Genomic DNA, 21,413 nt, shown 5'->3' with positions numbered 1-21,413 from the left:
GAATATTATTCAGTCTTTAAAAGGAAAAAAGTTCTGCAATATGCTGCAACATGGATGAACCTTGAGGACATGATGCTAAATGAAATAAGCCAGTCACAAAAAGACAAATATGATATAATTCTACTTAGGTGAGATACTTATTCTGTCAAATTCATAGAGGCAGAAAGTAGATGGGTTGCCAGCGGTTGAGGTAGGGGAGAAAGGGGAGTGAGTGTTTAATGGGTACACAGCTTCAGTTTTACAAAATGGAAAGAGCTATGAAGATGGATATTGGTTATGGTTGCAACAATATTATGAATATATTTAATATCAGCGAACTATACACTTTAAAAAGGTTAAGATGATAATAAACTTTACATTTTATACATACATATATATATATATAACTGATTTTGAAAATTGAAAAAAGTTATATCTTAAAATCTTGTAAAGGAGAGACTCTGGGATACTTTGAAAATATTTTAAGAAAATCCTATAAATTCTGATAGCATGTCATCTTGGTATACTATTAGAAAGGCAGATGTAAATATTTTTTTTCTGTTCCCTAAACCAGTCACTCATGGTTTATGTGTGTAATCTTTGCCAAAGCTGAGTCCCACCTATGCTAGTATTTACTTCAGAGCTTACAGAAGTGCTAAAGCCAGTGTCTACTGTTAGTATCCATGGAACAAACGCCATGGTCCTCCCACGGAGCTCTCAGCACAGAACATGGCACACAGTAGGTTCTGGGTAAATGATGGGTAAATGATCACTGTCAACCTCTGGCCCCAGGCAGGTGATAGGAGGCCCAGTCCTTGGGGACAAGGTGATACTGTCCTAGAAGGGTGCAGGCTGGTCCAGTTGGAAAGGGCACAGGAAGTCTTCAAGGGAAGGACTTCATACAGGCAGAGGCAGGCAGGTGGAGAGGCTGGCAAAGGCTCAACTGGGCGTTAGAAAGGTAGATAAATCGGAAACATACTTGTCTCCTGTGAGATCACCCTGGACAAACCTCTGTCCTGCTGCAGAAGCTGCCCCTCTGGCCATCAGCCAGGCTCCTCACCAGCCCCTGGGGACCCTTCAGTACACAGCCCCAGGGCCTGTCCTCTGATGGTCTCCATGGTCAGAGGGGGCTTCAAGGGGTCACAGCGTCCTCCTGACTCTCCTTGTCCCTCCCAGCACTCAGTGGACCTGGGAGCCACACATATCCAACCTGGTATTATCCCACAGTCTTTGTGAGACTATTCTTGTTATTAGTAAGAATGTTATTAACACACCATACTAAAGTTTGATGAAAAGTGAACCCGGAGACACCCCACTTCCTCCCCCAAATGCCTCTCCCAGTCTCACTCTTCCAGTCATCCTACAAGTTTTCATCCAGAAATTTGTCTTTTAACTTGATTCAAAGTATTTTGGTTTTTTTGGGAAAATTCTATGTGCAAAGTCAAATCATTCTTCTCCTTTGTAGCTTCTAAGTTGTATGTGTTGTCAGGAAGGTCCTGCCCAGTTCCAAGATTACAACAATATATTCCTATACTTCCTTCTAGTAATTTTATAATTTATATATAATGTATATACATACCTACACATTGTAGATATAGATATGAGCTCTTTGGTGTACACACAAAAGATTTAAATGTGTGAGAGCTTTATAATGCATCTGAAATTTATTTTTGTGCCTGGTGTGAAGTAGAGATCTAGTTTAATTTTAAAACTAAATTGCTTCCTAGAAACTGCAATACTTTATTAAATGATCCATCTTCCATCTGTAGCTTGAAAACAGAGTCAGTGCAGAGCCTCTGGGCTTCTTCACTTCATTGGGTTCCCTGCTTTGTCCTGCACCAAACCACACTCTGCAAATTACTCCAGCTTTGGAATGTGTGTTGGTATGTTCTACACTGAGTGTGTGTGTGTGTGCTCAGTGGCTCAGTTATGTCCAATTCTTTGCAACCCCACGGACTGTAGCCCGCCAGGCTCCTCTGTCCATGGGATTATCCTGGCAAGAATATTGGACTGGGTTGTCATTTTCTCCTCCAGGGGCTATATTGAGTACCATTCTCTTTATTTCCGTTTTTCACACACTTCTCTTTCAAGGCAAACCTTTTTTTTTTTTGGCAGCAATAGGTCTTAGTTGCAGCCTGCAGGCTTCTCTCCAGTTGAGGCACGTGGGCTCAGTAGCTGTGGTATGCAGGCTTAGTTCCCTCTTAGCACGTGAGATCTCAGTTCTCTGACCAGGGATCGAACCCACATCCCCTCCATTGGAAGATGGATTCCTAACCACCGGACCACCAGGGAAGTCTGTCAAGGCAAACTTTAGAATCAGCTTGTCAAGTTGCATTTTTTTAACAGCTAAACTTGCACTGGTTTTGTGAATTCATGGATGAAAAATAAGTGTCTTGGCCACATGTCAGCTCTTCTCCTTCTGGAACAATAGGATCCTACTTCAATACCTTTAGTAAAGTGTCATGCCTTTCTTCATATGAATTATCTGCCTTTCTGGTCAGATTTTAGGTCTAGATATTTTAATCAGTTTTAGGCTGATTGTAAATGGGATCTTTACCCTCAGGGACATTCTCTAAGGTCAGAGCTGCTGTGGAAGAAAATCATGCAACCTCACTCCTCCATGGTCCTTTCCCTCTTGAGTTTTCTAGCTGGACAACCATATCGTCCACAAACATTCCATAGTGCACAGGTGTGCTCACGCTCGTCACCCGCTCCTCCTCACCACAGGGGCAAAGCCTCCCTACAGACAAGGCGACTGAGGCACCAAGAGGTGGAGTCACTTCCTAAGGTTACAGAAGGGGCCGTGGTGGAGCTGCAACACCAACCCAGACCTTCCTGGCCCAAAGTGCTTGCTCGCCCATCCAAGCCTTCTCATGTGATTTCAAATTCCAGTCGGTTCGGGTGGACTGATTGTGGAAGTCGAAGGGAGGGCAAGATTCCTGGGTCTGTCCCCACTGTGCCCTGGGGAGCAGCCTGCCCGTCCCGCCCATCCCAGGATGCTGAGCCAGCACAGACTGCAGGGAAGGGCACAGCCAGGGGGCGCTCATCCACGGGGTGGTGGTGGGGCTGCTCTTCACCAGGACCCCTCACTGCAGGCAGCTCAGCCCTCTGCCTTATTTAGGTCCTCCTTATTCACCACTTTCCTCTCTTCACCTGCCCCAGAAGTGTCCCCTCCATGCCCCACGGCACCCGCCCTTCAAAATCACTAGATCCTGGATTGGGCATTGCAGTCCCCAGTGCCTTTGAACAACCCCACTGCACAGACTAGGAGACGGGCCCCTTGTTGTTGTTCAGTTGCCAAGTCGTGTCTGACACTTGGCGACCACATGGGCTGCAGCATGCCAGGCTCCTCTGTCCCTCACGATCTCCCAGAGTTTGCTCAAGCTCACGTCCATTGAATCGGTGATGCCATCCAACCATCTCATCCTCTGTCGTCCCCTTCTTCTGCTGCCCTCAATCTTTCCCAACATCAGGGGCTTTTCCAGTATGTCAGCTCTTCACATTACATGGCCAAACTGGAGCTTCAGATTCAATGTCAGTCCTTCCAATGAATATTCAGGGTTGATTTCCTTTAGGATTGACTGGTTGGATCTCCTTACAGTCCAAGGGGCTCTCAAGAGTCTTCCCCAACACTGCAATTCGAAAGCATTAATTCTTCAGCACTTAGCCTTCTTTATGATCCAACTCTCACATCTATACGTGACTACTGGAAAAACCATAGCTTTGTCTAGACAGAGCTTTGTCAGCAAAGTGATGTCTCTCTTTTTAATATGCTGTCGAAGGTTTGTCATAGCTTTTCTTCCAAGGAGCAAGCATCTTTTAATTTCATGGCTGCAGTCACCATCCACAGTGATTTTGGAGCCCAAGAAAATAAAGTCTGTCACTGTTTCCATTTTTTCCCCATCTGTTTGCCATGATGGACCCCTAGAGGGACCCAGAACCATCCAAGGCCCACACAGAGGCCTGCTCTGGTCAGAAGGGGCTTGGCTCTGGGGCAACATCCTGCAGGAGAACAAAGGGGCCTCATGCCCCACCCCCACCCCCATTCCAGGCCCACAATGCACAAGGCTGGCTGCCCTCCCGCCACCGGGCCCACCCACTAGACCAGAGCAGAGGAGTAGGCGGCCAGCCAGGGTGGGAGTTAGCTCTCTGCAGTGACCAAGACAGAACCGGAGGTACAGAACGCCAAATAACCCCCCACGGCCCCCTGGAGTGGCGCCTCCGGTAAGCCTAGCTCAAGCCCCAGGATTTTCACTAATCCTACTAATCCCTGAATGCCAGGCCAGGTAGGGCTGGGGCTGATGGGCAGGGCCTCCCTTCTGCAAGACTCAGAGCTCCCTGAACCAGTGATGAGGCAAAATCCTAGGCCTTGCACCTGCCCTGAGCTCCCTCATCCTGCGACCTGGACAGAGTCGCCTTCTTAGCCTCAGTTTCCCCACATGTGCCCAGGAGACGCTAGTCCTCACCTCCTCCCAGAGGCCAGAACAAACTGAGGCCCCCAGATCCTGGCGTGGAAGGCCCTTGTCGATTGTGATGATGGCTATGAGCCCTTCACAAAGTGGGGGAAACATTATAGGCTTTACTTCTCCAAACCAGAGCGCCATCTCTGAGGCCACACACATCTCGGCCAGTGGGAAGCCTACAGTGGTCACGGTGGTTTCTCAGGCCACTTTCACCCTCCCAGGGCTCTGGGGGTGACTCATCCCCACAGAGGAGGGGTTGAGACTGCTGGTCACCGTGTGTCATGGTCAAGGTCAGGGAGCCTAAACTGGAACACCCCTATCTACCCCTCTTCCCCATCATGGGGCCTACAGGCTTATGGGAAGCTCTAGGTAGCCTGGAAGCCTGGCCCAGACTCTGGGGTCCTAGAACCCCCTCCACCCTGGGTGTGTGGACACCACCTAGTCCTGCCTCTCACTCTGGTAAAGAGCCTCCTGCTCTGTTCGGTTCTCAGACACTGGCCCTGGGGCAGTTCCCTGGGGCTGGGCTCCAGGAGGGGTCCATCCCCAATACTCAGCCCCAAGTCCTTTGAGTCCCTCAGCTTTGGCAGTGGGTCTGGAGTCAGAAAGGGGACGAAAGGGAGGCCTCATTCACCCCCCAGAGCTCAGAATAGAAGAGCTCCCGGCAACCTCTCCCTTCTTAACCTGCCAGTTTGTCTGCCATCAATGCTGTCAACCCACCATGTGGCCAAGGGAGGACATCCTCTCCAGAAGGTCCCTCTGTGACAGGAAGGAAGGTCCCAGGTGACCCTTCAAAAGAGTACAGATACATCAGACAACATCCTAGGATACCTGAGACCTGGGCTTTACAAGGGAGGGGAGAAATTAAAATGACCTTAATAAGCACCCTTCATGGAGGGCTTCCCCTGCTGGGCCTGTAGATGGGAACTCGCCATACCTCCCCCTGTCCTCTTCTCCCAGCAGCCCCACGAGAGAGATGTAACTTTGGGAAACGAGAGGGATGTGGCCTGCATGTGGTCACGCAGCTCAAGAGTTGCAGGGCAGGAATTCCAGCCTGGCTATCAAGCTCTGCAGTCGCTGCTGGTGGGATGTCCAGGAAAGAAAGGGCTGATGATAGGGGTCCGTGTTGTGCACTAGGTCTCTCCTATGGCCCCTGTGAGAAGCTGGGGGAACACAGTCTGGCATCTCCACTGCCTCTCCCCTCATCACCTTCCTAGACAGAACTGGGCCAGAGCAGGAGGTAAATATGGATGTCACCCAAGGAAGAATGTTCTAACAGTCCCAACTCTGCAAGGACTGAGCCCCCTGTCCCAGGAGGTATGCAAGCCAGGTGGGATGGAGTTACTTGAGAGACCAGGATTCTCTGGATTCTCTCACCAGGCTTTAGAGGTAGCTCCTTCCTCCTCCACTCTGAGAGGTCTTCAGCCCTAGACTATCTATCGAGCGTCACTCATTGAGAACATTGTCTTTTATTTGAATCTTTTAAATCACCAGGAGGGTCTGCTTAGCTTTCCAGACAGGACTGAAAGAGATTTAGTCCTGGCACATGGTCACCCAGCCTGCGTGGGGCGGGAACACAAAGGCACCCAGGAGAGGGAAGCCGGGCTCAAGTGTCAGCCTGGCCTGGGTGCAGACCCCACTCTGGCTTCCATGCTGGATGACACTGGGCAAGTTATTTCCCCTCTCTGAGCCTCTGTTCCCTTCTGTAAAATGGGGAGAAGATGACTACCTCCCTGGGAGTTCAGTAGGACTTGGCGTGTACGGGGGCCTCAGGACAAAAACCAGCCAAGTTGACCAAGACACTCTCTCCCCTACAGTCTACTCTGCACGTCGGCACCCCCCACCTTCACCTCCTGGCCATCCCCCTCACCCTCTGACCAGCTCCACCATCACTGCTCAGAGCAGCCTCCTCCCGACTCCGCTTCAATCCCACCACATTGCGCTCTGGCTCCAGCCCCTGCAATGGCTCCCGTCTCACTCGGAGTCACTCGAGATGCCTTTTCCTGGTCTTCAAGGCCCCACCTGCCTGGCTGACCTCCTCCCCTCCAATGCTTCCCCCTCCCCCGCTCACTCACACCACCCACCACACCTCCCCAGGGCTTCTGAAGGCCCTGTCCCAGGTTTCAGCCTGTTAATTGCCAGACAGCCACACCAGGTGTCCTGCGAGGAAAGACTCTCCTCCCCACATCCCCTTGCCAGGGGAGCATGACCCCGAATCAGAGACACAGCCCGGTGCCTAAGGGGTGAGGGACACACAGCCCAAACCCAAGGCCGGTGGGACTTCAACATCTGAGAACATTTATTTTCCTCTCCAGGACTCTGGCGAAGAAGGTTGGCTTCACCAGATGGCAAAGTGGGGAGAGCCAGGGCGAGGTCTGTACCCTCTGGGCCTGGCAGAGGGTAAGCTAGGGACAGACAGGACCTCATGAGCCTGGTGGCCCTGCTGGCAGACTGAAGAAAGGATGGGCCACCTCAGAGCCTGATGTGGGAGGACGGAAGGTGGGCCTTCAGAGGCCTGGAGAGCAGCCTGAGGGAGGGGCCGTGGGGCAGGGAGGTCACCGGCCTCTGCAGGACATGCCCAGATACCTGGGACAGGTCTGCAGGGGAGGACCGGGCGCGGGGGTGGACCAGGGCTGCAATGAGGATCGGGTGGGCTGGGACCATGGAGATGGAGCCAGGCAGGATGCCAGGAGCCCAGAGCCCGAGGCTGACAGCGAGGGTGAGGAGGGAGAGGAGGCCGTGGTGGTGGGCGAGCTGGCTGAGTGCTCAGGCGCAGTCTCCCTGTAGGGACCCAGGTCCTTCCGGATGCGCTGGGTCACCAGGAGGGTGAGCCAGCTCTGCTGGTCCAGGACTTTTTGTGTCTGGAAGGCAGGGTTCTGGGTGGATGCCAGCTCATTGAAGTGCAGGCTCTGGTAGATCTGAGGTGAGATCTGCAGGGAACAGAGCAGGGGAGCGTGGAGAACAGCAAGGACCAAGAGTAGCTTCCCAGGGAGGACGAACTCTGGGGGCTTCCTGTGAGAGAGGAGCTGTCCCGAGTTGCACGCCTATCAGTGATGACCTGGGAGGGACAGGGAGGCCTGGCCTGCTGCAGTCCGTGGAGCCACACAGAATCGGACATGACTTAGCGATTGAACAACAACACTAGTAATGACCACACTCTGCCAAGCAGTGAGCCCACTGGGCACCAGGCCCACCCCTCGGCCCTCCTCTTGGTGCTGCCAACAGTCCTGTGAGGTCAGTGCTGGACCGTCCCCGTCTTAGAATGAGGCCTCGAACTGGAACCCTGACTGGCGCTCGAATGCAAGGAACTCTTCAGACATGTCTCCACCTCTCCCAGCAGTGCTCACCACGAAAGGGCAAGGAAGCCAAGTTCCTTTTTTGCACTGACCCCTCCCTGGCCTGGGGCCAGGAGGTTGCCTCTGAGTCCCCACCCCAGAGGATGGGAGCTCCCCTGAGGAGGAGCGAGAGGTTGGGAGAGGCTGGGATCCACCCAAGCAAGAGGCAGGATGGGACTCCAGGCTGGTCTTTCCAAAGTCCCTGGTCCCTTTCTCTCCCCAAGGACAGGCCTGTTCCACTTCCTCTGTCTCTTGCTGACTGTGTGCCTAGCACCATGAGGCCCTGCATCTGCTCCAGAACGGCACCAAGTGTGGAGCAGTGAATCCGATTCTTTGCAACCCCATGGACTGCAGCCCACCAGGCTCCTCTGTCCATGGGATTTTCCAGGCAAGAATGCTGGAGTGGGTTGCCATTTCCTTCTTCAGGGGATCTTCCCGACCCAGGGATGGAACACAGGTCTCCTGCACTGCAGGCAGATTCTTTACTGACTGAGCTACAAGGGAAGGCCAACAAACAAGCAGACTCTGGGAAATGCTTTGAAGGCGATCGACAGGTTCCAGGACTACGGACAACCTCCTCCCATAGGCTCAATGAGGTTTGTTCTCAAGGACAAAAACTGTGTTCATGGCCTCAAGCAGGGCCTTGGCAAACAAACCAGCCAGATCAGCTTCATCCCAGAGCTGCCTATGGCCCAGAATCCTGTTAAGGAAAGGTGTGCCCCTCACCCCCACTGGAGGGCCACATGGTCATGATGGTGGTGGGACCCCCCCACCCCCACCCCCACCCCCACCCCCGGCCTCCAGGCCCAGCATCTCAGAGAGCTAACCCCACCCTGACTCACCTGGTGCTTCATCCAGCCATACTGCACATTGGTAAACAGGAGTCCAGGGCTCCGCGACCGCTCCTTAGGCTTGTATGCTGCTCCCAGGACTTTGCTCTCCTGCAGGGGTCCCAGACAAGGGCGAAGGCTCGCGGCTGAGGGTTGAGGGCTTCCCTACCCACTCAGTGCCCCACCCAGCCTCACCTGCTTGCCCGTGGATTCCCACTTGCACCAGGTATCCTCAATGTCTTCCGGGGAGCGCTTTCCAGTCCATGGGGACATCGGGGTTATCTTTTGCAGCCTGGCCCAGGCTCTAGCCTCTGTGTCTGCCTTCCCATTCAGGAGATCCAAGAGGACTACCTGCTCCCGCCGCTGGTACATCAGGGCCTCAGCAAGATCTCGCTCCTCCCTGATGTGAGGGGCTTTCCTTCACAAGATGCCCTCTGTACCATGTGGTGGGACATCCTTCCCCAGGCAGGTTTCTCCTTTCTGGGCTGGATCCTCTCCAACCTTCTCATCCCTCCCCTGAGGCTGTACAGCCCAGGACCCATCAGTGAGCAAGTGTTCAGTTAACACTAACAAAGCCCTGCTTATACTGGCCCCCAACAAGTCCTGCGACACCTCCCACCACCCGACATCCTCTTCTATGGGGACCTGACACCCCATCCAGACTTCCCCTGGGCCTCCCCTTGCAGAACACCTAAACTTCCTCTCCCTGCAAGGAGAACCTTGCCTCTGTCTTATTGATATATCCTGACAGCATTGTAAAAGCCTAAGCCTTGACAGGGGCATAGGAGCCACGAGGACTCTATGGTGCCTGACGAACTCTTACTTACATGTCAAAACCCAACTCCAAAATCTCTATTTCTATGAAGCCTTCCTTACTTGCTCCACCAAGTCAGGTGATTATCCTCTGAGCCAAGCCTGTCTTAATAGTCCCATTGTTTACCACATAGAACTGTAGCCATGGGTTACATATTCATCTCCCTCAGTGGACTGGGAGTTCTCTGAGGCAGGACCTATGTCTGGATAGTTTTGGATGTCCAGAACCTAGCACAACCTGGCAGTCAGCAGGACCTCAATAAATATTTTTTGAATGACCCTATGGTTTTTCTAATAGTCATGTACAGATGTGAGAGTTGGACCATCTCTCAGAAGGCTGAGTGCCAAAGAATTGATGCTTTCAAACTATGGTGCTGGAGAGAAGACTCTTGAGAGTCCCTTGGATGCAAGGAGAGCAAACCAGTCAATTCTAAAGGAAATCAGTTCTGAATATTCATTGGAAAGACTAATACTGAAGCTCAAGCTCCAGTATTTTGGCCACCTGATGCAAAGAGCTGACTCACTGGAAAAGACCCTGATGCTGGGAAAGATGGAGGGCAAGAGAAGGGGACGACAGAGGATGAGATGGTTGGATGGCATCACTGACTCAACGGACATGAGTTTGAGCAAACTGGAAGATAGTGAAGGACTGGGAAGCCTGGTGTGCTGCAGTCCATGGGGTCGCAAATAGCTGGACACGACTTAGCGACTGAAAAACAAAAAATTTATCTGAGACTTGGTCAGGAATAGGGATAGAGCACAGGTGGAGGAGGAACCTGTAGAGGAAAGAACAAGTAGCAAGCAACCTGCCTTCCCCAACTCAGAGAAATAACACACATGTCAAGACCAGAACCCTGGGCTCTTCCACCAGAGGCCTCTAGAGCCTGATTCTGGGGCAGGGTCCCCATCTAAGGACTTGAGGTTTTATATTTTCTAGTTTTCATGGCTTGATCTTGCAGCTGATCTGGGCTCAGGCTCCAAGGCCACAGCCGCCACCTGTAGAGTCAAGTTGCTTGAAATTCCCATGCCTGTGACCTTCTGAAGGCCCTACCTGAATATGCCCAGCACTACCCTACAAGGGAGGCCTCCTAGGATTCAGGCCAGAGTTGACTAATGACCAATGAACATTGTGATAACTCACTGCAGCTCTAGATGGAAGGTCTTCTCATTGGGGTCGAAGAAGTCACCCTCCTTCTTTAAGCTTGTATTTACTTCACCATCAGTAATCATTGGGGTATCTTGCAGCCTTTTCCAAACACTCAGGCCAAATGTCCCTGTGATTTAACCAGACCCAGTTCAGTAGCAAGGACTGGCCAGCCCCTCCCTCCTCTAAACACTCTGCCCCTCCACCCTCAAGAGGCAGCCAGCAATCCCTTATTCCTGGCCTATACCTGACTATGCCCAATATATCCCAGGCATTATGCTAGCTACTTGACAAATATCTGGAGGAGTCAGACCCTAGGATATACTTGGAGTTCAGGCCTGAAGCATCCTGCCCCACATATAAGCTATGATGGAGAGGGTGCTATGGCAATGACTGAATAGTCCTCAGTCAGGCTTTAAGTGGCTCACATATAAAATAGCAATGTACAAGACTGTCAGGCATCTATCAGCCACCTATCAGATGTGAGGTTAGGAATGGGTCCATGGAGGATCAGGGCTGGAGTAGAAAGTAGGTAATAAGAATAGAGAAATATGAGCCCTACTTCTGGGCAGAGTATAGTGAGTTGTAGGCCATTTTCATGCTGCAGAATTCTTTTTAACTAAGAAAAACAAAACAGATGTGTTACAAAGTCATATTTTTACAAATCATTGGAGAAGAATAAGATTATCACCTCACACCAATCAGAATGGCCATCAGCAAAAAGAACACAAATAATGAATGTTGGTGAGGATTTGGAACAAAAGGAACCCATGTACACCATTTGTGGGGATGTAAATGAGTGCAGCCATTGTGAAAAACAGCATGGGGGTTTCTCAAAAACTAAAAACAGGACTACCATACAATCCAACAACTCCACTCCCGGGCATACATCCAAAAAAAACTGAAAAAGATAAACACAGCCCAGTGCTCATAGCAGCTTTATTTATAATTGCCAAAATACGGAAGCAACCTAAGAAGATGTGGTATGTATATCAATACATACAATGGAAAGCTACTCAGTCATAAAGAAAGAACAAAATTTCACCATTTGCGGCAACAAGAATGGACCTTGAAGGCTATATGCTAAGTGAAATAAGTTAGTCAGTCAAAGACAAACAATATATCACTTATAAGTGGAATCTAAAAAATATAACAAACTAATGAATATAATAAAAAAAGAAGCAGACTCACAGATACAGAGAACAAACCAGTGATTACCAATGGGGAGGTATAAACTATAGGGTGTAAGACAGGCTCAAGGATGTACGCTGCCCAACACAGGGAATTCAGCCAAGATTTTGTAATAACTATAAATGGAAAGTAACCTTTAAAAGTTGTATTTAAAAAAAAAATCACTGGAAAGCTATAGAAGCAAAGAAGGCTAGACAAACCAAAATTACAGAAAGGAAAGAGTCCTTCCCAGAAGAACTAAAATTGGGAACTGCTTTCTTCTCTGGGAGCATTTTTCTGAGTATGGGCACATGGTGAGTGAGAATCAGGCTCCGTTTAGCAGAAGAAAGATACCTGAAGATAGGGAAACCAGCAGAGTTTCTAAGAGCCAATCTGGCTGGCCTGACAGATTAAGTCTAGTGGAATCCCAAAGGCACAGTTGTTTTCCCTACAGGAGCACTTAGAGAATATGACTCAGTGAGAAAAAAAGAGAAATCTTGCCATTTGTGACAACAGGGGTGGCTCTAGAAAGTACTGTGTTAAGTAAAACAAGTTAAAGAAAGACAAATGCCTCTTGATCTCATTTATATAATCTAAAAAACAAAACAAACAAAAACAGACTTAGAGATACATAGGACAAATGAGCGGTTGCCACATGGAAAGAAGATTGGGGCCTGCAACTGCTTAAGTTCTGGGGGTTGGGCTAGAAAGACAGGATGAGCTCACTAGGAGTCAAGAGTCTCACTAGAGGAAGAAGCCAACAACAAACACAGCAGGCTTTACCCTGGAATCAACTGAACACAGAAGTCAACCAGGCGCCTGAAGCTGCAGTCCAGCCCCAGCCCAGCTCACTTCCTGACTGCATTGAGACGAGAAGCGCTATGCAGAGGAAAGAGCAGTGCACTGGAGGAAAATCATATCGGCTTCAGTCTTTACAGTTTCTTTTCTACAAAGGTCAGGAAAGCTCAGCTTGATTTGGGTTGGGTTTTTGTTTGGTTTGGTTTCATTGGAGTTTTTCTATACATGACATGTGAAAAGGCAGGAAAATAAAACCAATAATCAAAAGAAGAAATAGGCATTAGAATCAGACTCACAGATAATTCAGACATTGGAGGTAATAGGTAAAAACTTTAAAACAGCTATTGTAAAAGTGTAAATAAAATAAAGGAAAATATGAACAGAATGGGGGGAAAGAAGCAGAATTTCAACCATTAATTGAAATTTGTAGAAAAAAATCAAATGAGTGTTCTAGAACTAAAAAATACAGTATCTGGATGGATTTAATAGCAGGCTGCATACAGGAGACAAGATTAATGAACTGGAAGGCAGGTCAGCAGAAAATATCCAAACTTGAATGCAGAGATAGAAAAAAAAAAAAAAAAGGAAAGAACAGAAGAGAGAATGAGAGACATGGGACAACTATAAAATATATAATTGATCAATAAATGTATGATCAATAAATATATAAATAGATGTTCAACCTCACTACTCATCAGGGATTCAAATTAAAATCACAGTAAAATGCCACTACATATTCCCCAAAACGGCTAAAATTTAATGCAACGACAATGACAATACCAAGTGTTTACAAAGTTATGAGACAGTAAGAGTTGCCGTATGCAGCTGGTGAAAGAGTGGAAACTGGTAAGCACTTTGAAAGATAGTTTAGCAGGATCTACTGAGACTCAATGTGTATACTCTGTGGTTCAGCAATTCCATTATAAATATATATCTAACAGAAATTCATACACTTGTCCAAAAAAAAACCTGTATGAGGGTGTTCATAGCAGTGTTTATTTTTAATAGCCTGAAATAGCCCTAATGCTCACCAACAGTAACACAGATAGAAAGTATGGTATCAACAACAGAATATCACTCAGCAGTAAGAATGAATGAGCTACTACAGTCAATGAATGGCTGAATGGCACAAACATGGTGTTCGAGAGAAAGAAGCCAGACACAAAGGAGAAACTATCAAATGACTCCATTTAGACAAAGTTCAAAGCCAGACTAACATAAGCTTTGGATTTAGGAATCAGAACAGTGGTTACTTTTGGAAAGGAGTAGGTAGAGACAGTGGGGGTCAGGAGGTGAGGGGAGCCCTGAGTGCTGGTGATGTTCTGTTTCTTGACACAATGGTGGTTATATGGTTATATGTTTACTTCCTGAAAATTCACTAAGCTGAGAACACTTTTGGTTAGTGTGCTTTCATTACGTATGTTACACCTCAAGAATTAAGTTTATTTTTAAAAAGAGAATGGAATGTACCTTATCAGATATATGATCTGATATATGATATACAAAGGCAAATAGTGTTGAGCAGATGAGTGACTGAGCAGATGGACAGACTGCTGAATGGACAATTGGACACTCACACCTTGTGATACTATTTGAGGAAAGACAGCTGCTGTGGTCTGAAACTCCCACCCCATGGGATATGAGGTTTATGCCAGCTTGTACAGGGTCAGGGCCAGGAAGGGCCATGCGGCATGACTGAGCTTCAGCAGGACCGTCCGTACCAATGGCGTCACCAGAGAGTTTCCAAGCCTTGACGTCCCGGTCCTGGCCAGCACTGATAACCAGTTGGAGGCTGTCCACATATAGGATGTCTGCCACACTATCCAAATGGGCCTTCCAGGTAATCAGAAGCTGGGGTGGAATCAGGGAAATGGTCTTGCCAGCCTCAACCTACAGGGGACAGTGCAAGAGAATTAATTAAACTCCCAAGACACTGGCTCGTCAGAGGGCACCCAGGGATGGAGGTAGCAGAGGCTTCTGGAAGGAGCTGGGACATGGGCCAGGGTTCTAGTTCTAGATATACCCCCACATGAACTTTCTGGTGCCCTTAGGTAAATCCAAGCACTTCTCTGGCCCTCACTGGTCCCTTCGGTAAAATCATTAAAAAAAAAAAAAAAAATTTGCATATTGTTGTATTGCTTGCCAGCTTCCTGTGTACAGATTATTTCATTTGAGCATCAGAATAACCTTATGGGATGTGTATGAGTCTCACCACTGCAGAGAGGAGAGAAGTGAGAGTCAGAAACATTCAGTAACCAGTCCAGAACCACACAGCTAGAAAGTGATGGGGCTAGACAAGAACCCAGGTCTTTTTTTCAAGATATTTAGTTGGGCATCAGGCATGGAATAGGGTGAGAAATGGGGTGATATATCACATTGCACTATGAAAGAATAAAATTCTACTTAATTGGAAAATGAGTGTAAATATCCAAGACTATTTTCAAATAAAACAAAATTAATGAAGGAGGACATGTTTTATCATACTCGAGTATATTACGTCACAGTAATAAAAACTAGAAAATGGAAGATAATATCTCAGAAACCAATCCAAATATATATTTAAAACGTTGATAAATGACAAGAACAGTAGGAAATCGGTGGTAATAGAGGACAGGATTCAATCAACAGTGTTGGAATTCCTGATAAACTAAGTAGTGAAACTTACTTAAATCATTGTCTTATATCTTATAAGTAAATACTAGAAGGGTTAAAGAATCCTTTTTAATGAAACCATAAAACATTGAAGAGAAAGAATGAGTGACTATTATCTGTGAATTATTATCTCTGATAAAAAAGTGATAAGCAACAGGAAATATCACAATGGGAAGAAAAATTGACCATCAAGAAATATGTTGTAATTTAAAACTCATCATAAATTAAAAGGCAAATGACAAACTGGGGGGAGGGGATGTTTGTAATACATAGGACAGGCAATGAGTTAATATCTTTCAATGTATTTTAAGATGATTGTACATTATTTATAAAAGATGGTCACCACAAAAGAAAAATGGACCAAGGACATGAAGAGGTAATTCACAAAATATATATAGCCAATAAAATAAGGACAGATGTCAATATAAGCAAAGATATTTTCATAAAATCAAAAGAAACTATTTATATCTAAAAATCATCTAAAAGGCTTTTTTTCACTTTAAACATTTATTTATTGAATGCCTTCTATATCTATCAGGGGGCACTCACTCAGATAAATACTGTCAATGATAAGGATAAAGCAAAACAAACTAATAAAGTGAAAACCTATATAAACTTTCTGGAATGCAGTATGGCAGTACATACTAAAGGCCTTAGATTTATGTCCTTTTACATACTACTTCCTTGGGATAAATTACCAGATGTGTAAATAAACAACTACAAAGATTTGTTAAAAAAAAAACAAAAAAGAATATTTGCTCTATCATTTCTATAGCTTTTAAACACAGTCTTACTGAAATACAATTCACATACAACTTACCTATTTAAAGTGCTGGCTTCAGTGGTTTTTCATATATTCAGACTTGCAACCATCAACATAACCAATATTAGACAGTTTATCACCAGTTGACCTATATTCTTGCCAATATTTGGCATTGCCTGTCCTTTCAGTTTTAGTCATTCTGGTAGATATGCAGTGATATCACCTTTTGGTTTTAATTTGCATTTTCCTGACAACTAAGGAAAAGGTGCTCAAATTCACTAGTCATCAGGGAAATATCAAGTGATTTTTGAACTAGATGCATTATCTGGGCTTCCCAAGGTGGCCTTACTGGTAAAGAACCCGCCAGGAGACATAAGACACACGGGTTCTATCCCTGGGTTGAGAAGATTCCCTGCAGGAGAGCATGGCAACCCACTCCAGTATTCTTGCCCAAAGAATCCCATGGACAGAGAAGCCTGGCAGGCTACATTCATAGAGTCACAAAGACTGGGACACAACTGAAGCAACTTAGCACACATGCAAATGCAATACCCACTCAAGAAAATACATAAATATTTTCATTATTTTTTAAAGGAATTTATGACCTCAGGGCCTTCATTGCAAAGATCAAAGCCCATGGAAGGTGCACTTAGGTGTGTATGTGTATAAATGTGTATGCACATGAGTGTATTTGGTGTGTGCATACTTATGTTTCACTGGTTAACAGTGACTTCTGGTGAGTAGAAAACCTTTTCCACATCAATCAGACAACCTTGAACAGAAAACATGAAAGATTCAGAATCTCAGTGTGGGAACCATGGTCCCGACTCATTGGTAGGGCTCAGAGGCACTTTTCTCAGCAATTGCCCAGTAATCATCCTACCTTTTTCTCCTCTGAGGGACTGTAGTTTTGGAGGCTGACCTGAATCTGTTCAGAAATTAAGAACCGAAACTTGTTGATCTCACTAGGATGGTTCATCTGCTTGTCAGAATGTGTGCAGTAATCCTTGATGTCCCAGATCTAGGCACAAAGCGTGGATTAGTAGCCCACCACTCCTTGCCCTCCAACACCTACTCACTCTGAGGGTCCCTCCCAGACCATTTCTCTTCACCACAGGGGGCTGGTTCTTACTCATACCCCTGAGGGGACCACGGCATCTTCTAGGCCAGACCTTTAGCTAGCATACAGGGAGAGTGTGACCTACCCAAGGACGGGACATTCACACCTCACATCACCACAAAGCACAAAATCAGCTCCTGAGACAGCTGATCACAGACCAGATGCACAGCTGGGGGTGAGGGAGTAGCAGGAAGAGAATTCTAAAGCACAGGACCCACAGGAAGGCTTCTGGGCAGGGGACCTCCTGACCAAGGCCACCCTCACTTCCCTGGGCCCACGAGGGCAGGCGAGGGCTCTGAGGTAACCTACCCCACCACCCACTGTGTTACAAGTGAAACGAGTGCCCAGAGGGCGTAGGGACTAGGCAAGGACCACAGATGGCAAAGAGGTGGCCAGAGCTTGGCTCATGCCAGCCCCTCAATTCCAATGTCAGTTCTTCCTCACCTTGATGCATCCTTTGCAATCCCCTGTGACAAGAATCCAGTCATTTTGATCCGTGGCCATGGCACCCACAACCACGTCCCCCTTTTCTACAGAGTCCACAGGGAACTTGCCCAGTAGGCCTCCGCTCCCGTGGATGGACCAGGCATAGATGTAACCGTCCATGCAGCTGCTCAGCAGGGCAGCCGAGTGTGGCAGGCGAGGCCTGGTCTGTAAGAAAATTATCTGTGCGAGAGAGGTAAACCCGCTCAGGGGTGCTGGGAGCCAGAGCTCACCTGTGGCACGGTGCTGAGACGCCTGGGCAAGGAGCCACACCCACCTGGTCCCCCAGTTTCCTAGATGCCCAGTGAGAACAGTGATGGAATACCACCTTACCTACCCAGTTGGTGACCAGGAACGTTTGGCCAGACTATGAGCTCCCCAAGGACTGGGATTTGTATCTTTTTTGTTTACGACTTTATCCCATACGACACTGCCTGACACATCATAATATATCAATGAACAGTTACCGAATGAAGCCATACAAGTTTAATTTGTCCTAAGGCTCAAACAAGATTTTCTAAAGACCTGTACTCAACTCAGAATGATGTAGAAAACAAACTCATTCCCCTTGATATACTTGTACAATGAAATGCCAGGGTTTGATCCTTAGTCCAGGAAGATTCTACATGCCACAGAGCAACTCAGCCCACGTGCCACAACTACCAAGCCCGCGCTCTAGTCCCCATGAGTCGTAACTACTGAAGCCGCATGCCCTAGAGCCCATGCTATGCAACAAGAGAAGCCAACACAATGAGAAGCCTGTGCACCTCGACAAAGAGTAGCCTCTGCTCACCGCATGCACCTCGACAAAGAGTAGCCTCTGCTCACCGCATCTAGAGAAAGGCCTGTGCACAGCAATGAAGACCCAGAGCAACCAAAAATAAAACTAATTAACTAATTAAAAAAAAAAGTTAAAACCTCAGTGTGACACCATGAAGGCTGATGAGGTGAAAATATTTCCAAGACACAACAGGCAAAGGATTCATTTCCAGAACATAAAGACAGCTCCAAGAAATTAACACAAAAAAGAAGGGAAAAGGATATGAATATACATTTATTCCACTGAAGAAATGCAAATGTCTAACAAATATACAAAAAGCTCAACATCACAAATAACCAAAGAAATATCAAAAGACAATGCTATTTTCCACCTACCAGACTGGCAGAAATGAAGACAAGGCTAATGTCTAGAACTGGCTTAGTGTGAGGCCAAAGGCAGACTCATGTACTTTTAAAGAAATGTCCATTTAAGAAAATAATTTTTTAACCTAACAAAGGAATAAGCTGAATCCAAATTACTAATGAGAAAACATATCCATAATATAGCATAGTTAAATTTTAACAGCAAATGCACATAGCTATATAATTTAACATCACTTCCCTAAAAAAAAAAAGGCAAAGCTAAACCAATCTGTTAGTAGTGATTGTGACTACTGCTGTTGGGGGATGAGATGGAGTACACAGTGAGAAATACAGACCTTTTATTTTTTGCTTTACACATATTTCTATTTTTTTTAACCAATACTACTTTTTTAAGTTTTGGAGGGTTTTTTTAAGACATTTTTTTAAAACAGGAAAGCACATTTAGAACCTGAAGGAGAGAAGGTCCAGCCACTGGTAGCTCTCTGCTCCATCCCACAGGAGCCAGTCCCACAGGACACTGCTCCCCTGTTCTTGAGTCCCAGAAACTGGGCCATGGAGCAGCTCTGCTGCAACCTTCAGCTATTAACTATATTCTCACTGAGCTCATGGTAGGAACCTAGGAGACCCATATAGAATTACCCTATTATTTCAGATTAAAGCTGGAAGGGGCCTTAGAGGTCACCTTACCCAGGGGTGACAGCAAAGGGAGATGTGTCCAAGGTCAGAAAGGGAGAAGGTACAGGAGGAAGAACAGAGATAACCCAATCCCCACTCAGGTGTCACGCAAAATTCAGGAGGGCATTTCACCAGTGGGTTCTGAAAATGCCACATCTCCTTCCCAGTCCAGCCCCCAACCAGGAAGAAACACTCCTCCCCTCCCTAGACAGACCCCCAGACTGGGGACTCCCTGCAAATGGCAGCCCTGTAGCCAAGATCCTGAGCACTGCTATCATCTCCAACAGGCCTCTCCAGGTCCTGGGAGAACGAGGCTGGGCCCCCAGACCCCCAGGTGCCACATCTCCAGTCCGCATCCCAACTGTGCAGCCCCTGGCTCACAACCCAGCCCCTGCTTGAGCGTGGCCAACCTTCTCCACCGATGCATTGGACTGCAGCAACAGCTTCTTCTGGAAGTCTGCTTTTTTCCTTTCAGTCTCTTTGAGAGTTGAGTGTCTGCCAAGGGGTAATCTTGACTGACTGAGGCTGCTAGCACTGAGAGGTTTCTGGGGAAAAAGAAAAAATGGGCCTCCCAGTTCAGCTTGAGACAATCTCTGGGGAACAGAGACAGAGGCAAATGCTGAAAGAGTGGTCACCCCCCACCAAAGATACAGCTGGGTGTCCAAAGGATCCTGGGCATAAAGACACTCCGATGCTGGGGAATCTCTGGTTTAAGTTACCGGCAGCTTCTGCTCTCAGGGCAGAGAGCGCAGTTGGCTTTTGGGGAAGCCCCCTCCTTCATCCTGGGAAAGACACTCTGGCTAGAGGTGAGGACCAAGGGGTGTGTATGTGGTTGTGCAACCCTGACACTTCAAGGATGGTCTGAGAGCCTGAGTGACAGGCATGCATGTATCCAGCAGGTCGTGTGGGTCGAGGTGCAGACTGCCCTCACCTCACAAGCCCTCTGTGTCTGGGGAAGGTGGGGTTCCTCATTCAAGCCCAGCTCCCCGGAATGGGAATCAGACTGCAGGTGCTGAGACGATCTGACTGGTCCCTCAAGCCCCTCACTGGAGATCACGGTTTTCGCGGTTAAGGGTCAGAGGCCAATGCATGTTGGGTCAGCAGGAGAGAGTAGCTACCCTCTGCTCTTCCTTCCAACTCCCCTACTCCAAAACAGGGCTGTCAGACAAGCCTGGGAAGGTTAACCTGGGGCAGAGGCCAGGACTCAGAGGAGGAGGGAAGTGGTGGCTGCCTCTGGGCTTCAGACCCCCACAGCTCATTCTCTGGGGCAGGAGGCGTGGTGGCTCATCTTAACCTGGGTGATGGGAGCCCAAGGACAGAGTAAGGCTTTGGCCTCAGATGTACCCTTGACCCTCGAGCCTGCAAACACTAGGTCTGTACTGGCCGTGCTCCTGGAAGAGACTGGGCCCAGGCCTGAGGCAGCCATGGGCCTAATCGGAAGGGACCCCATCCAGGCCTGGCCAAGGAGCCTCCTCAGGTTGTTGGGACACGGGGTGGCCACCTTCAGGGGCAACGGCTTTGCTGGCTCCTTGTCTCTGGGGTGTCTCATCACTGGAGGCGCCGACATCAGGTTCCGCCGCAGTCTGGCATTAACCGTGGCCGCGGAGCTGAGGCCCGGGGGCTGTGGGTACAGTTTGTAAGCCCACTTCTGCTGCTCGACACAGGGCTTGCTGGGCCTGTGGCTATCCAACAAACAGTTGTCCACATCCTTCACCTGTGCATGGGAGGGAGCCCCATGAAGTGCTGCTGCGTCCCAGAGGGAAGGGAGGCCTCCCCACCCAATGCCAACACCACAGGGCCCTCTGGGTGTGCTGGGCTTGCTTCCCAGAAACCCTGTACCCTTAATGGCATCGAACCAGAGCTTAGAAGCCTGTCCCGAGGGCACCCATGGGCAAGGGACAGAGCCCATGAAGGACTCGATCTCCTTATCTGTAAGTGGACAGTGCTTTCCAAGTATTTTTGAGGTAGTTTTTAGTCTGAAGGAAAACTCCGAAGTGTAAAATAGACAAAAAGCTGAAGCATTCTGGAGAAGCTGCTGTAATAGCTTC

At 48.0% G+C, this 21,413-nt stretch overlaps 1 protein-coding gene across 4 annotated transcripts in view; it reads right to left on the bottom strand.

Annotated features, from left to right (window-relative positions):
* Positions 1–6,714: 6,714 nt before the first annotated feature.
* Positions 6,715–21,413, bottom strand: part of EFCAB8 (EF-hand calcium binding domain 8) — a 51,236-nt gene continuing 36,537 nt past the window's right edge. Inside the window, exons 19-27 of one of the 4 annotated variants that reach the window (XM_081559692.1) lie at positions 20,867–21,079; positions 19,776–19,910; positions 17,509–17,730; positions 16,828–16,965; positions 14,251–14,419; positions 10,559–10,691; positions 8,795–9,004; positions 8,617–8,710; positions 6,715–7,369 (exon numbers count right to left, since the gene is read on the bottom strand). In XM_081559692.1, the coding sequence (XP_081415818.1) occupies positions 6,995–7,369; positions 8,617–8,710; positions 8,795–9,004; positions 10,559–10,691; positions 14,251–14,419; positions 16,828–16,965; positions 17,509–17,730; positions 19,776–19,910; positions 20,867–21,079 (1,689 nt within the window). In that variant the 3' untranslated portion in view covers positions 6,715–6,994. Of the gene's footprint in view, positions 7,370–8,616; positions 8,751–8,794; positions 9,005–9,857; positions 10,127–10,558; positions 10,692–14,250; positions 14,420–16,827; positions 16,966–17,508; positions 17,731–19,775; positions 19,911–20,866; positions 21,080–21,413 lie in introns of those variants that run through there. The other 3 variants (XM_081559690.1, XM_081559689.1, XM_081559691.1) reach the window with 3 other exon arrangements.

This window comes from Giraffa tippelskirchi, chromosome 13 (genome assembly GCF_054371585.1).
Source record: "Giraffa tippelskirchi isolate mGirTip1 chromosome 13, T2T-mGirTip1v1.2.pri, whole genome shotgun sequence".
Lineage (NCBI taxonomy): Eukaryota > Metazoa > Chordata > Mammalia > Artiodactyla > Giraffidae > Giraffa > Giraffa tippelskirchi.
This window is presented reverse-complemented; position numbering and strand designations above follow the sequence as displayed.